Genomic DNA, 17,274 nt, shown 5'->3' with positions numbered 1-17,274 from the left:
TACCACATTTAAGTAGATTATGGGTTAGGTAACCCAACCAAAATTGTGGGTGGGCTTTTTTAGGTTCCTTAACCATGCTGCACTACTAAAAACTACTACTTCTGCTGCACTACTAAAAATACGAAAAATTTTGGGCAAAAAGTCAAAAAGTGCGATCTTCCCGAGTTTATGCCAATTTTCCAAGAGCTCTCAAAGGCAGTTTCCCACTATTTGGGTTTCCCAACAAAAAAAAACACCTTTTTCCCGATGGAACCGAATTTTGTTACGTACTTTGAACAGAGAGGATACGATCGTAGTTAATAACGAGAAAGACTGCGATAACAACAATTGTTTTGTACGATATAGTGTACCTTTGACGCTGAGAAGAGTACATTAAAAGCTTTCGCATCTGCTCGCCTGCGACATACCTTCCATGACATTCAAAGCATTGTAACTTTGATTGAAAATGTCACTAATTCTAAAAGCCCCTGGAAATTAAAAAGCTTTGCCCTTTCAATTTGATTTACCTTTGCTTCCTCCTCTTTCACTCGAAAATCTCGTAAACTAGCACACTTTACTGACGCAACGAAATTACATTCCCTGAGAACCGGTAAAGGGCTACATTTTATTATTTATGCTATTTTGTCGTAAACTTGATAGTTTTCCGGTAAAAAAAGGAAAAAGTAGTAAAATTGGAATTTTTGGACACTTTTTTGACACCTTGCTCTTTGACCTTAAAGTCAGGTGAAGAGCTACGACCAAAGAGCATCTAAGGTATTAGATAGTCGTGAGTCTGTGCTTTCCTAACGGTTAGAGCCTTTAAAGAGCTCTATTTTGTTATTAGTATCATTTTGTCGTAAACCCAATGGTTTTCAGACAAAACTAGTCAAACTAGATTTTTCTTGTCACTTTTTGTCACTCTACTCTTTCACCCTAAATAACTTGATTAGGTGATGAGCTACGACCAAAGAGCATTGAAGGTAATAGATAGTGCAGAGTCTGAGGTTTCCAAAAATGTCCTCATTTAAGGCGTTTAGTTACACCGTTTGGACGGTAGATGGTGTCAAAGTCCAACGGTACGTTTCTCGAAAAACCTGTATAAAAAGGAAAAGTTGCGTTTCACCGTTGTATATCCATAGAAAACATTTCAAACCTAGAGGTTTAAGTTAGAACTTTAGTAGTTTCCGAGATATTTGCAAAAATGTTTGAAAATTTTTAATCAACTTTGACGCCCTCTAGTGCCAAACGGTGCAACTTAGCGTAACCCGCTCAACGTCACGTGATAGCCCCATTCATTAGCTTTTTTTTGTTATTTAGTGTCAGAATGTTTCAAATAATTTAGCGAGTTATTAGCGATTTTTTGCTAAAGTGCACCGAAATTGTGTTTAAAATGCCTGATTATCCTGGCCTACTATACGAACAGTCGCCATATTGGATTTCAACTGTCAAAGTTGTCATTTTAAACTAATTTCGGTCTGAAAAACGCGAATTTTGAGTCCGTTTTGCCAAAATTGGCACCGTTTCGGACCTAACCTAAAAAATAGCGTTTTTTGTAATTTTTGACAGTTTTCAGGGCGTGGCACCCTTAAAAAATGACATTTTTGACAAGTGACACTTGACGTCACGTTTGTACCGTTAATTTAAAAATATTCGGCCAATCAAAAAAAAATTTAAGAATTTAAAAATTTAAATTTTTTTTCCTAAAATTTGGTGGGGGGACCCCTTTGAAAATTGTCAAGAAAACAGTTTTTGATTTTTCTCGGACAAACGGTACGTTTCTCGAAAAAACTGTATAAAAGGGAAAAGTTGCGTTTCACCGTTGTATATCCATAGAAAAATTTCAAACCTCTAACTTTAGTAGTTTCCGAGATATTTGTAAAAATGAAAAAACTAGTCAAATTAGAGTTTTCTTGACACTTTTTGTCACTCTACTCTTTTACCCTAAATAACTTGATTAGATTATGAGCTACGACCAAAGAGCATTGAAGGTATTAGATAGTCCTGAGTCTGAGCTTTCCAAAAATGTCCTCATTTAAGGCGTTTAGTTACACCGTTTGAACGGTAGAGGGTGTCAAAGTCCAATGTTAGTTTTCTCAGCATGGTTTTTCTGCAATATCTCCAAAACCCTTTGAATGAGCAATAAGTTGAAGCTTGCAGAACGGTTGAGTTCTTAACGAGCTATATTTTGTTATTAGTATCATTTTGTCGTAAACCCAATGGTTACGTGCAGAGAAAGGTGATTGAAAAGTCTCTTGCCACCGTAAATAAGCGACGACTTAATCTTCTCCGTGCGAGGAATGGGAAGCCTCAAAACGAATCTACTGAGAGTCACGAGCCGGAGCCTAACTGACTCCCAAACTTGCCACGGACAAGACAAATCGTCTCCAAGATGAAAATGCAGCACTAGGTGAGGATGTTCAATGAAGAGGAGTCCACATGAGGCCCTGTATCCAACACAAGCACCTCAATGCTCGCTTCTGCATGAGAAACACAGAATTAAAGAACAGACTCCCCAGAAAGCTATGCCGTAGCGGAGATGGCAGTCAATCAGTGCATAGTATGCACTCCTAGCTACATGGTAATCCAGATTGCCAGAGATTACCCTCAATGCATGGCAACCCGACGCCAGTCTAGAGCACAGACCCTCCACATGCTCAGCGAATCGTCAGAAGACCAAGAAACTTGTTCATTCCAGGGGCGCACCCTCAACAAAAATCTCCTGCAATGAGCATCCAAAATGTAGGTCTTACTGATATTTAATGACAGTAAGTTGGAATAGCACCAATGTTTGATTAGGAAGAGGTCCCCATCAACGGCGCTCTTGCCGCTCCAAAGAATCATCAGCGAAAACAGTGAAATAGTGTCAGTTAATAGATATATATCAAGAACAGCAAAGGTTCAAGAACAGAGCTCTGGGGGACACCCAAAGTTAACATTAACTCGAAGTTAACAAACCTCCTGGCTCCGGCTGGACAAGAAAGAGCGAAACGAAAGATCTGGTGGTCTAGGCAGTCGAACGCCTTCGACAAGTCGCAAAACACCGAGTTCATGCGACCATACAGATCCTGAAGAAAAAATAGCGTCTCATTCGTGCCCATCGTCGGCCGGAAGCCAAACTGAGATGGGCTGAGCTTACGCTCCAGAAGCGACATCATCCGCCTCTCGACCAGCTTCTCCAGCACCTCAGACAGTGCGGGAAGCAGGGCAATCGGTCGATAGTTAGTCGGGCAGGAGCGGTCACCGGACTTGTAAAGAGGAATAACCTGAGCCCTCTTAAGACATGATGGGAAAACTGCCTTAGAAAAGGAAAGGAATAGATCGAATCAGATCATGTTTGAAGACTTTGAGCTTGTTGTGGTTGTTTGGCAAACCGGGGGGGCAGCGCCCCAGAAACGTATATTTGTAACGACTTTATAAAGCCAACCAGTCTGTGACTGTCCCAGGAGTGTTGTTGGACATCACATTAAGATGTGTCCTGCCGACTCTTCTCCTCTTCCAAGCATCCTCGACAAGTAAGATCCTCGGTTATACCCATCAAGTACTGATGCCTTCTCAGCTGGCAGTGGCTAGTCAGTTAGGCCGGTCACCATCTTTAAGTTCTGCTTAGTTCCAGCAGGTGATGAGTTCTTTGGCCTACCTCATATCTATGGCGGAGTCCCAGCGTTCTTGAAACAGCTGCTGGGCTAAAGATTTTAGCGACTGAATCACCCTGCTATTGACGATCCCCACAATTGACTCTGGACTAACAGGCACTCTTTGAGTGCCCAGTTTTGCCAGTCGATCCGCCTCTTCATTTCCCGGAATAGCAGCATGTCCCAGAACCCACACGAGATGTATGTGGTTCTTTTGGGCCAGCTTTTCCAGGGTTGTTTTGCACTCCAGAACAAATTTGGAGTGCACTGAGTGCCATAATGGCAGCTCGGCTGTCAGTACAAATGTTAATTGTGCCCGAGAGTAGTTCTAGCTCACAAGACAGGATCGCAAGCACCTCAGCCTGGAATACAGTATGTACCCAAAGCAAAGTGCTTCGCTGTTTGGTCTGTCTCAGCCCAGACACCTGCCCCCCTCTGCTGGATCCATCGCGGACGACCCCCTGGGTAGCTCCATTCTCCCACTCCTCCCGCTCGATAATTACAACCTTGAGGAAGTTTGAGGGCTTTAGCCTTCTAGGCTTATGGACTCATATACAAGAGTGTCCATACGTGCAAACTTGTAATTGATCCATATACTGGCCCTATGGCTTCCATGGGTGCTCTCTTGGGGGGAACACTTTTGGAAAGCCCAGTTTCAGGACTATCTATTACCTTCAATGCTCTTTGGTCGTAGCTCATCACCTAATCAAGTTATTTAGGATGAAAGAGTAGAGTGACAAAAAGTGTCAAGAAAACTCTAATTTGACTAGTTTTTTAATTTTTGCCAATATCTCGGAAACTATTAAAGTTAGAGGTTTGCTTTTGAGTTTTTTCTATGGATATACAACGGTGAAACGCAACTTTCTTTTTATACAGTTTTTTCGGGAAACGTACCGCTGGACTGTGACACCCTCTACCGTCCAAACGGTGTAACTAAACTCCTTAAATGAGGACATTTTTGGAAAGCTCAGACTCTGCACTATTATTACCTTCTATGCTCTTTGGTCGTAGCTCATCACCTAATCAAGTTATTTAGGGTGAAAGAGTAGAGTGACAAAAAGTGTCAAGAAAACTCTAATTTTCACTAGTTTTGTCTGAAAACCATTGGGTTTACGACAAAATGATACTAATAACAAAATAGAGCTCTTTAAAGGCTCTAACCGTTAGGAAAGCCCAGACTCACGACTATCTAATATCTTAGATGCTCTTTGGTCGTAGCTCTTCACCTGACTTTAGGGTCAAAGAGCAAGGTGTCAAAAAAGTGTCCAAAAATTGCAATTTTACTACTTTTTTCTTTTTTTTGCCGAAAAACTATTAAGTTTACGACAAAATAGCATAAATAACAAAATGTAGCCCTTTACCGGTTCTCAGGGAATGTAATTTCGTTGCGTCAGTAAAGTGTGCTAGTTTACGAGATTTTCGAGTGAAAGAGGAGGAAGCAAAGGTAAATCAAATTGAAAGGGCAAAGCTTTTTAATTTCCAGGGGCTTTTAGAATTAGTGACATTTTCAATCAAAGTTTGTTGTTATGTAATTGTTGTTATCGCAGTCTTTCTCGTTATTAACTACGATCGTATCCTCTCTGTTCAAAGTACGTAACAAAATTCGGTTCCATCGGGAAAAAGGTGTTTTTTTGTTGGGAAACCCAAATAGTGGGAAACTGCCTTTGAGAACTCTTTGAAAATTGGCATAAACTCGCACTCGAAAATCGCACTTTTTGAGTTTTTGCCCAAAATTTTTCGTATTTTTAGTAGTGCAGCAGAGGTAGTAGTTTTTAGTAGTGCAGGATGGTTAAGGAACCTAAAAAAGCCCACCCACAATTTTGGTTGGGTTACCTAACCCATAATCTACTTAAATGTGGTCATTTTAAGCCGATTTTTACCTATTTAAAGGATTTTTCCAATTTTTTTTTGAAATCTGCACATTTTTGGAATCATTGAATTTCCTATCCAATAACCTGAAAAACACTACAAACTTTGGTACAGTCATAGAGAAAAGCGGTGTCAAAGTTTGAACTGCCAGAAACACAGTTTGGAAGGACAGTTAGGGACAAAATCGCCTGTAAAACCCACTTGGGGTGAGAAAATAATTGTTTTAAGCACATTTTTGGAATCCTCATTAAATTTTCTATCCAATAACCTAAAAAAACATTAAAAAAACTTAGTACAGTCAGTGAAAAAAGCAGTGTAAAAATTTGAACTGCCAGAAACACAATTTGAAAGGACAATCAGGGACAAAATCGCCTGTAAAACCCACTTGGAGTGAGAAAATAATCGTTTTAAGCACATTTTTGGAATCCTCATTAAATTTCCTATCCAAGAACCTCAAAAAACATTAAAAAACTTTGTACAGTCAGTGAAAAAAGCAGTGTCAAAATTTGAACTGCCAGAAACACAGTTTGAAATAACAGTCAGGGACAAAATCGCCTGTAAAACCCACTTGGAGTGAGAAAATGATCGTTTTAAGCACATTTTTGGGATCCTCATTGAATTTCCTATTCACTAACCGGAAAAAACATTAAAAAACTTGGTACAGTCAGTGAAAAAAGCAGTGTCAAAATTTGAACTGCCAGAAACACAAATTGAAAGGACAGTCAGGGACAAAATCGCCTGTAAAACCCACTTGAAGTGAGAAAATGATCGTTTTAAGCACATTTTTGGGATCCTCATTGAATTTCCTATTCACTAACCGGAAAAAAACATTAAAAAACTTGGTACAGTCAGTGAAAAAAGCAGTGTCAAAATTTGAACTGCCAGAAACACAGTTTGAAATAACAGTCAGGGATAAAATCGCCTGTAAAACCTACTTGGAGTGCGAAAATAATTGTTTTAAGCACATTTTTTGAATCCTCATTGAATTTCCTATCTAATAACCTGAAAAAACATTAAAAAACTTAGTACAGTCAGTGAAAAAAGCAGTGTAAAAATTTGAACTGCCAGAAACACAATTTGAAAGGACAGTCAGGGACAAAATCGCCTGTAAAACCCACTTGGAGTGAGAAAATGATCGTTTTAAGCACATTTCTGGAATCCTCATTAAATTTCCTATCCAAGAACCTGAAAAAACATTAAGAAACTTGGTAAAGTCAGTGAAAAAAGCAGTGTCAAAATTTGAACTGCCAGAAACACAGTTTGTAATAACAGTCAGGGACAAAATCGCCTGTAAAGCCCACTTGGAGTGAGAAAATGATCGTTTTAAGCACATTTTTGGAATCCCCATTAAATTTCCTATTCAAGAACCTGAAAAAACATTAAGAAACTTGGTAAAGTCAGTGAAAAAAGCAGTGTCAAAATTTGAACTGCCAGAAACACAGTTTGTAATAACAGTCAGGGACAAAATCGCCTGTAAAGCCCACTTGGAGTGAGAAAATGATCGTTTTAAGCACATTTTTGGAATCCCCATTAAATTTCCTATTCAAGAACCTGAAAAAACATTAAGAAACTTGGTAAAGTCAGTGAAAAAAGCAGTGTCAAAATTTGAACTGCCAGAAACACAGTTTGAAATAACAGTCAGGGACACAATCGCCTGTAAAACCCACTTGGAGTGAGAAAATTATTGTTTTAAGCACATTTTTGGAATCCCCATTAAATTTCCTATTCAAGAACCTGAAAAAACATTAAGAAACTTGGTAGTCAGTGAAAAAAGCAGTAGTTAGTAACACAATTTTTGGAATTTTTGCTATCAGAAAGTGCATATTTCCATAAGTTTACACCAACAAAACGAGAAATAAAAAAATTGACCCACAGAACCACTAATAACATTACATTTACACAGGCAATACAGGGTGTCACAAATTCGTGTCTAAATATACAGGGTGTCCCACGACGAAAGACCTCGATTGATATTGGAAAAAGTATAAATAGGAGAGTTTTGAAAATTTGGTAGGATACTGATGTGGGCATGCCCAATCCAACTAAAATATTTTCAAGATGGTTGCACTTCCGCTTATACCGGAAGTCGATCACAACTTTCTTATTTTAAATAGAACACCCTATATATTATTACATATTTGGATTCCTCACAAAATTCTGACCAACTTTTGTATAGAATGCCCTATGTCTATCCCTAGCCGTTTTCGAAATATTTGATGTTTTTCCAAAAAAGTGACAGTTGCAACACTCAACATATTTTTGTACTATGTTAAAACCGTATTTCATTTTGCAATGAAACTTTGGGTTATTCTAAAGGATCGTTTTATTAAACTGAGGGTGCGTAATGACTCATTTGTATACAGGGTCGTCAAAAAAAAATCATAAACTTGCCACTAAAAAAAATGAAAAATCTCAAGTTTTTTAAATGGAAACCCCCATTTTTAATGACGGAATCATTTTGAGCATTAAAAATTACTATAAGTTTCAATTTACTTGCCTATACCTAAATCCAACCCATTTCGTTTTATTTGAGAATAAACATTTTTTTATTATGCTGCACGGTTGGGATTATGTGGTGTTCTAGTTGGACATGCTTTTGACACACGGTGATATTGGAGACCTGCAGGGCATGTTAATAACACTAGTTTTGAGTGTTTTGACAACTGCAAATATGCCGTAGCGGTTACGTTATTCAAACCAAGATTGCTTAAATCTGTTTATTATTTACGGAAAATGTGATAAAGTTGTGAGTAGAACATGTGAGGTATTTGCCGCTCGTTATCTAGAAAAACCAAATCCATCACCAAAAGCTGTCAAGCAAATAATTGAAAATTTTAAGAATACGGGATCTGTGAAGATAAAAGCTATTAAAACAAAACCAATCCTTAATAATACAAATGTAGAAATTGCAATTTCTAACCAACTTTTGTGTACAATGCCCTATTCCTATCTCTAGCCGTTTTCGAAATATTTGATGTTTTTCCAAAAAAGTTATAGTTGCATTGCTCAACATATTTTTTTTTTTTTGTTATTAACATGCCCTGCAGGTCTCCAATATCACCGTGTGTCAAAAGCATGGCCAACTAGAGTACCAGCCAATTCCAACCATGCAGCCGAGCATGCAGCCTAATAAAAAAATGTTTATTCTCAAATAAAACGAAATGGGTTGGATGTAGGTATAGGCAAGTAAATTGAAACTTATAGTAATTTTTAGTGCTCAAAATGATTCCGTCATAAAAAATGGGGGTTTCCATTTAAAAAACTTGAGATTTTTCATTTTTTTTAGTGGCAAGTTTATGATTTTTTTTTGACGACCCTCTATACAAATGAGTCGTTACGCACCCTCAGTATAATAAAACGATCCTTCATTTACAATATCCCAAAGTTTCATTGCAAAATGAAATACGGTTTTAACATAGTACAAAAATATGTTGAGCGTTGCAACTGTCACTTTTTTGGAAAAACATCAAATATTTCGAAAACGGCTAGGGATAGACATAGGGCATTCTATACAAAAGTTGGTCAGAATTTTGTGAGGAATCCAAATATGTAATAATATATAGGGTGTTCTATTTAAAATAAGAAAGTTGTGATCGACTTCCGGTATAGTGCAACCATCTTGAAAATATTTTAGTTGGATTGGGCATGCTCACATCAGTATCCTACCAAATTTTCAAAACTCTCCTATTTATACTTTTTCCAATATCAATCGAGGTCTTTCGTCGTGGGACACCCTGTATAGGGATCTCTAAAACGGTAAGAGATACAGAGTTGGTTAAATGAAGGCAAAGTTGCCCAATTTGTTGTTCAACAGTTATACAGGGTAACTGCCTTTTTGTTTTTATTTTAATAATTGTAAGGTAAAAGAGGAATATAAAACCAAGCAAAATTCCTTATTTTACGTACAAATTGAACGTTTTAGAAAGGTTTATCGATGCAGTAGAGAAAAGGTCGATATTGTGCCCTAGAATTTATAAATACCTTTTTGTTAGATTCTCGACCTTCGGGTTAACTTTGATATTTTAACAGAATGTCCGCGATATTTTTAAATTTGTAATTATACGGCCCTAAATAGTCTTACAAAAGAGTTTACATTCCCTTCTTTTAAAGCGTTTTAGTACGTTTTATTGTTGATATTTTAATAGGTTTTTAGTGGATTAAGGTTGTACGAGAAAGGTCTGATCCTAACAAGAATATTCTTCCTTTCAAAAAAATTAGAAATTTTTTTACAGAAAGACGGTACATTTTTGGAAAAAAAGGTAAATTTAAGGTAAAAGTTGAATTCTTTTTGAGATTTTTACTAAAATTTTCAAAAACAAATTTGACGCCCCCTAGCGGCCAAACGGTAATACATAGCGATGCACTTACAACGCGATTTGGTATCCCCACTCATTGGTTATTTACAATCCAATTATGTGGTTTCTGTAGTAAATGCTTCAACGAACCGGATTTATTTGCGATCAAATAGAAAGGTGCACAAATAGTTGGTCGAAAATGTGATTTTTAGCCCGAACTGGGCCAACACGCTTACGAAACTTGTCACGTGATCCTGGAACACTGTTTCGTTAGACAGTCACGTGACAAAGTAATGACCGAGAAGCTAACAACCACAAATACTTCAAGAAAATTGTTCCATACTCTGATTTCTAGAGCGTCATGCCCAAATTGGGCGAAATTTCTCAGTTTTGATATTTGTGACGTTTGTCACGTGATATTAGAACACTATTTCTTTAGATAGACACGTGACAACTGTCAAAATAACGGCCGAGAAGCTAAAAACCACAACTTGTCTCAAATACTTGAAGAAAATTGTTCCATACTGTGATTTTTAGAGTTTCATGTCAAAACTGGGCGAAATTTCTCAGTTTTGATATTTGTGACAGTTGTCACGTGATATTAGAACACTATTTCTATAGATATTCACGTGACAACTGTCAAATTTATGACCGAGAAACTAACAACCACAAATACTTCAAGAAAATTGTTCCATACTCTGTTTTTTAGAGCGTCATGCCCAAATTGGGCAAAATTTCTCAGTTTTGGTATATGTGACGTTTGTCACGTGATATTAGAAAACTATTTCTTTAGATAGACACGTGACAACTGTCAAAATAACGGTCGAGAAGCTAAAAACCACAACTTGTCTCAAATACTTCAAGAAAATTGTTCCATACTGTGATTTTTAGAGTTTCATGCCTAAATTGGGCAAAGTTTGTCAGTTTTCATGTTTATGACAGTTGTCACATGATACTAGCACACTATTTCATTGGATAGTCACGTGACAACTGCCAAAATAAGGGTCGAGAAGCTAAAAACCACAACTTGTCTCAAATATTTCAAGAAAACTGATCCATACTGTGATTTTTAGAGCTTCATGTCAAAACTGAGCGAAATTTCTCAGTTTTGATATTTGTGACAGTTGTCACGTGATATTAGAACACTATTTCTTTATAAAGTCACGTGACAATTGTCAAATTAATGGCGGAGAAGCTAAAAACCACACCTTGTCTCAAATACTTCAAGAAAATTGTTCCATTCTGTGATTTTTAGAGCGTCATGCCCAAATTGGGCCAAATTTCTCATTTTTGATATTTGTGACAGTTGTCACGTGATATTAGAAGACTATTTCTTTAGATGGTCACGTGACAACTGTCAAAATAATGGCCAAGAAGCTAAAAACCACAACTTGTCTCAAATATTTCAAGAAAATTGTTCCATACTGTGATTTTTAGAGATTTATGCCCAAACTGGGCGAGATTTCTTAGTTTCGATATTTGTCACAGTTGCCACGTGATGTTAGAACACTATTTCTTAAGATAGTCACGTGACAATTGTCAAAATAATGGCCAAGAAGCTAAAAACCACAACTTGTCTCAAATATTTCAAGAAAATTGTTCTATACTATGATTTTTAGAGATTCATGTCAAAACTGGGCGAAATTTCTCAGTTTTGATATTTGTGACAGTTGTCACGTGATATTAGAACACTATTTCTTTAGCCAGCCACGTGACCACTGTCACATTTATGACCGAGAAGCTGAAAACCACAACTTGTTTCAAATATTTCAAGAAAATTGTTTCTTACTGTAATTTTTTTCTCTAACTCATTGTAGCCTTAGTGCACCCGACTGTTCAACCCTTAATAACTCCATTATTTGGCAATTTAGGGTTTAAATCCCAGGAATGAGAATGATAGAGCAGACTAAGGGCTTTCAGGAAATACTATTAAACGAGTGGATTGGTTGCACGGTTAGGCCGCTAGAGGGCGTTGAAAATTCAATTGTAAATATCTCCAAAACTGGATTAGTTAGAGGGATGAAATTTGTAGGGTGGTTAGAGGGTTAAAAAGGGCTAAAAATTTGTATTCTTGACATCTTCCAGTTAAACCAGCCGTGACAGAAGGAATAAAATAATTTTTAAACATAACAAGCATCAAATTTGTTTCTTATTAATTTCTAACCATAAACTTTGTTTTAGTACTTTGACTTACTTAATGCCTTGTAACTTCCCTATTCAAGTGTGGAAATTTATGAAAATTTTACACAATATTCTAGACACTTCAAGCCATATTGTGTAAAAGCTGAAGCTTGTAACTTAAAAACTGAATTTACGGTGAATTTTTAAAATTTTCCCTTCAAACTTTCCTGCGTATATATTATGAAACACCCTGTATAAAAATATCGTGGTCTCGTAAAACGGTTACATAAAGCCTGAAATGCGTAATTTAATCAGATTAAATTTTCACAAAATTTATAGGCTTTAACCGAGTTTGTTAATAAACCCAAGTTTGCCAGGCCGTAAACCTCTTTTACGACACACCCCCACCAAGACTTGTAATATGTGCTTAACGTGTCTGCGTTGACATTTCGTGCTTTTATATGTTACTTATATACTCACATAATATATTAGGAGGAATTTCTAATGAGCTTTCTGCCATCCAAGACGGATTTGATGATTAAGACTCCCACGATATTAGACTTGAGATTTAATTATTTGGTATACTGGGTGTTTCACGGTAAATTCGTCATACGATACTGGGTGGTCCAAATTGATTTTATGATACTTAAAGGGTAGAAAGTGCATAAAAAATAAACGCCAAAGTGTCATAGGAATTATGGTTGAAAGGTGCCCTCTTTCGGAGCTAGCGAGCACCTGACTGTCCTTTTAAACTGTGTTTCTGGCAGTTCAAACTTTGACACTGCTTTTTTCGCTAAATGTACAAAGTTTTCTTAAGTTTTTTTATGTTATTGGATAGGAAATTTAATGAGGATTCCAAAAATGTGCTTAAAACTGTCATTTTGTCACCACAAGTGGGTTTTACAGGCGATTTTGTTCCTGACTGTCCTTTCAAACTGTGCTTCTGGCAGTTCAAACTTTGACACTGCTTTTCTCGCTAACTGTACCAAGTTTTCTGACGTTTTTATTATGTTATTTTATAGGAAATTTAATGAGAATTCTAAAAATGTGCTTAAAACAGTCATTTTCTCACTCCAAGTGGGTTTTACAGGCGATTTTGTCCCTGACTTTCCTTTCAAACCGTACTTCTGGCAGTTCAAACTTTAACACTGCTTTTCTCGCTAACTGTACCAAGTTTTTTTTACTTGTTTTAATATGTTATTGGATAGGAAATTTAATGAAGATTCCAAAAATGTGCTTAAAACTGTCATTTTGTCACTACAAGTGGGTTTTACAGGCGATTTTGTCTCTGACTGTCCTTTCAAACTGTGTTTCTAACAGTTTATATTTTGATACCAATTTCCTCACTTATTTTACATGACTTTGTAGTGTTTATTTATATCATTAGATAGGAAATTTAATGAGGATTCCAAAAATGTGCTCAAAACAGTTATTTTTTCACTGCAAGTGGGTTTTACAGGCGATTGTGTCCCTGACTGTCCTTTCAAACTGTGTTTCTGGCAGTTCAAACTTTGACACTGCTTTTCTCGCTAACTGTACCAAGTTTTCTTAAGTTTTTTTTATGTTATTGGATAGGAAATTTAATGAGGATTCCAATAATGTGCCTAAAACTGTCATTTCGTCACAACAAGTAGGTTTTACAGGCGATTTTGTCTCTGACTGTCCTTTGAAACTGTGTTTCTAACAGTTTATACTTTGATACCAATTTTCTCACTTATTTTACATGACTTTGTAGTGTTTATTTATATCATTAGATAGGAAATTTAATGAGGATTCCAAAAATGTGCTTAAAACAGTTATTTTCTCACTGCAAGTGGGTTTTACAGGCGATTGTGTCCCTGACTGTCCTTTCAAACTGTGTTTTTGGCAGTTCAAATTTTGACACTGCTTTTCTCGCTAACTGTACCAAGTTTTCTTATGTTTATTTTAGGTTATTGGATAGGAAATTTAATGACGATTCTAAAAATGTGCTTAAAACAGTCATTTTCTCACTCCAAATGGGTTTTACAGGCAATTTTATCCCTGATTGTCCTTTCAAACTGTGTTTCTGGCAGTTCAAACTTTGACACTGCTTTTCTCGCTAACTGTACTAAGTTTTCTTATGTTTTTTTAATGTTATTCGATAGGAAATTTAATGAGAATTCCAAAAATGTGCTTAAAACAGTCATTTTCTCACTCCAAATGGGTTTTACAGGCAATTTTATCCCTGATTGTCCTTTCAAACTGCGTTTCTGGCAGTTCAAATTTTGACACTGCTTTTCTCAATAACTGTACCAAGTTTTCTTATGTTTTTTTATGTTATTGGATAGGAAATTTATTGAGGATTCCAAAAATGTGCCTAAAACTGTCATTTTGTCACTACAAGTGGGTTTTACAAGCGATTTTGTCTCTGACTGTCCTTTCAAACTGTGTTTCTAACAGTTTATAATTTGATACCAATTTTCTGACTTATTTTACATGACTTTGTAGTGTTTATTTATATCATTAGATAGGAAATTTAATGAGGATTCCAAAAATGTGCTTAAAACAGTTATTTTCTCACTGCAAGTGGGTTTTACAGGCGATTGTGTCCCTGACTGTCCTTTCAAACTGTGTTTCTCGCAGTTTAAGCCTTGACACTGCTTTTCTCGCTAACTGTACCAAGTTTTTTAATGTTTTTATTATTTTGTTCGATAGGAAATTTAATGAGAATTCCAAAAATGTGCTTAAAACAGTCATTTTCTCACTCCAAATGGGTTTTACAGGCAATTTTATCCCTGATTGTCCTTTCAAACTGTGTTTCTGGCAGTTCAAACTTTGACACTGCTTTTCTCGCTAACTGTACTAAGTTTTCTTATGTTTTTTTAATGTTATTGGATAGGAAATTTAATCAGAATTCCAAAAATGTGCTTAAAACAGCCATTTTTTTTCTCACTCCAAATGGGTTTTACAGGCGATTTTGTCCCTGAATGTCCTTTCGAACTGTGTTTCTGGCAGTTCAAACTTTGACACCGCTTTTCTCGGTAACTGTACTAAGTTTTCTTATGTTTTTTTTATGTTATTGGATAGGAAATTTAATGAGGATTCCAAAAATGTGCTTAAAACAGTTATTTTCTCACTCCAAGTGGGTTTTACAGGCGAATGTGTCCCTGACTGTCCTTTCAAACTGTGTTTCTGGCAGTTCAAACTTTGACACTGCTTTTCTCGCTATTTGCACCAAGTTTTTTAATATTTTTATTATGTTATTGGATAGGAAATTTAATGAGGATTCTAAAAATGTTCTTAAAACAGTCATTTTTTAACCCCAAGTGGGTTTTACAGGTGATTTTGTCCCTGACTGTCCTTTAAACCGCGTTCAAATTTTAGATCACAATTTCAACGAACCAAACAAGTTTTTGCTAAATAACTCAGAAACGGTGAAAGTTACAAAAAAATTGCAAAAGACCAAAAATATTCCTAATCAACTCCTTAATTCAACACCGTAAATTTGCAGGACCGTTTTTGCTTCCAGTATACAGGGTGTTCATGAAAAGTATGGTGAGAGACTATTTTTGGTCACCCTCACTGAATTTTACTTTTCCAATTTTACTTTACCTTACCGGTAAGTAACCGATCATCACTAGTATTAAACGAGTTACAGGAAGTTGTGGAGTGACAGTTTTCCTTGAATAACTCCCTTGGGGGCCAATTTACACCTCAAATTTGAAGGTTAATCCACATTTCGTAACAGTAAGAAGACAAAACAGCTAAAGCCGTTTCACACCAAACAAAATTTACCACCACGTGACTGTAATTCTGTGTAACTTTGGTTTCAGTTCCCGTTCAGGAAAAGCATATGCGCTTACAATATGTAAAAAGGACTAAATGTTAGTTATTAATAAGTAAAATAAGTAAATTTCACTGAAAAAACACGAGAAAAGGAAATCAAAAACCGTGTTCAATATCTCAAAAATTTTCTCCTCCAAACCAGTCAAAATTGCCAGAGAAAGCCTGAACATTGAAGAAGAAGAACACTTACAAGAAGGCCAAGAGTGGAGGAAATTCGTAGGTTCCATTAGACGCAAAGTCCAAAGACATGCTTCTTCTTCTTCTTCTGCTCCAGACCAGGCCCAATCAAAGGGCGAGTCGGTATCTCGGAAAAATTCCCTAACGAAAACCCTAAAAAAGGAGAAAAGCGAAGAAAAGTACAAAAACAATAAGCAACTTTCGGTAGAAACTTCTTCTTCAAAAGCCGACTATTTTCGTGCTTTAAGTTTTAGGGATAAGACCAAAGGGGGCGCTGTAAAAAATGCTGATAATTCACTCAGAATGGGTGTTCGAAAGAGTGAAAAACCAGACATTAAACCTAGTCTAAGCTTCAGTAGATGTAAGAGTAGTAGCAGTAGTCCTAGAGGAAGAGAAGGATTGAAGCAAGATGATTTTCTCAAGGCTACAATGAGAATTTTCTTGGTGGTGTCGCCTCCAGTGGGAAAAATGCAGGTATGCCTAGATAACAATTAAGTGTTTACTGTGACTCACAGACCTTGTCTTAGTTTATGCAATATAACTCCCTTACCACGACCTTTAGGGCAAAATATCTTTCTAAGATTTTGGTAGAGAATTAAATTTCCTACAATTTTTGTTTCTAAACATTTCCCTGAATTTTGCCATATAACCGAGTTACCGGGAATTGAAGTTTCCTAAGTGCACATTCAGACACTTGGCACTCTCTAAACATTCCTAGGCAAATATCTCCTTTCTGAGGCCCTTAAGGGCAAAATACCTCTCTAAGGGTTTGGTAGAGAATTAAATTCCCTACAATTTTCATCCCTTAACATTTCCCTGAATTTTGCCATGTTGTCGAGTTACGGTGGATTGAAGTTTCTTAGGTACTATTGTCTCTCGCATCGATTGTTTTATACCTCCATTACCGTTTTTTGATAGTTTTGACAGCTGTATAATATATGTGACACTGTTAGTCTAGTGTCAACTGTCAAAAATTCCACCATTAAACTGTAAATCTGTTAAACTTGCTTGATAAAGCAGAATTTAGGTAAAAAGTAATTTGACAGTGTTTTATACCTCCATGAACGTTTTTTGACAGTTTGTCAAGCTGTATAATTTATGTGACACTGTTACTCAAGTGTCAACTGTCAAAAACTCCACCATTAAACTGTAAATCTGTAAAACTTGCTTGATAAAGCAGAATTTAGGTAAAAAGTAATTTGACAGTGTTTTATACCTTCATGAGCGTTTTTTGACAGGTTGTCAAGCTGTATAATTTATTTGACAGATGGTTCTATGTGTTATTTTAGTGTCAACTGTCAAAAACTCCACCATTAAACTGTAAATCTGTAAAACTTGCTTGATAAAGCAGAATTTAGGTAAAAAGTAATTTGACAGTGTTTTATACCTTCATG

The 17,274-nt window shown here is 36.4% G+C and overlaps 1 protein-coding gene across 3 annotated transcripts in view; it reads left to right on the top strand.

The window, feature by feature from the left end:
- LOC145733478 (uncharacterized) overlaps nt 1–17,274 on the top strand; it is a 242,926-nt gene that overhangs the window by 112,978 nt on the left and 112,674 nt on the right. The window contains exon 2 of one of the 3 annotated variants that reach the window (XM_081986325.1): nt 15,691–16,354. The exons of the other annotated variants lie outside the window; for them this stretch is intronic. Coding sequence (XP_081842451.1) covers nt 16,184–16,354 — 171 coding nt within the window. The 5' untranslated portion in view covers nt 15,691–16,183. The remainder of the gene's footprint in view (nt 1–15,690; nt 16,355–17,274) is intronic. 3 annotated transcript variants of the gene reach the window in all.

Source organism: Ips typographus, linkage group LG9 (genome assembly GCF_016097725.1).
Source record: "Ips typographus isolate SLU linkage group LG9, UJ_Ityp_2.0, whole genome shotgun sequence".
NCBI lineage: Eukaryota > Metazoa > Arthropoda > Insecta > Coleoptera > Curculionidae > Ips > Ips typographus.
The sequence above is the reverse complement of the archived record's forward strand: the minus strand, read 5'-3'. Positions and strand labels throughout refer to the sequence as shown.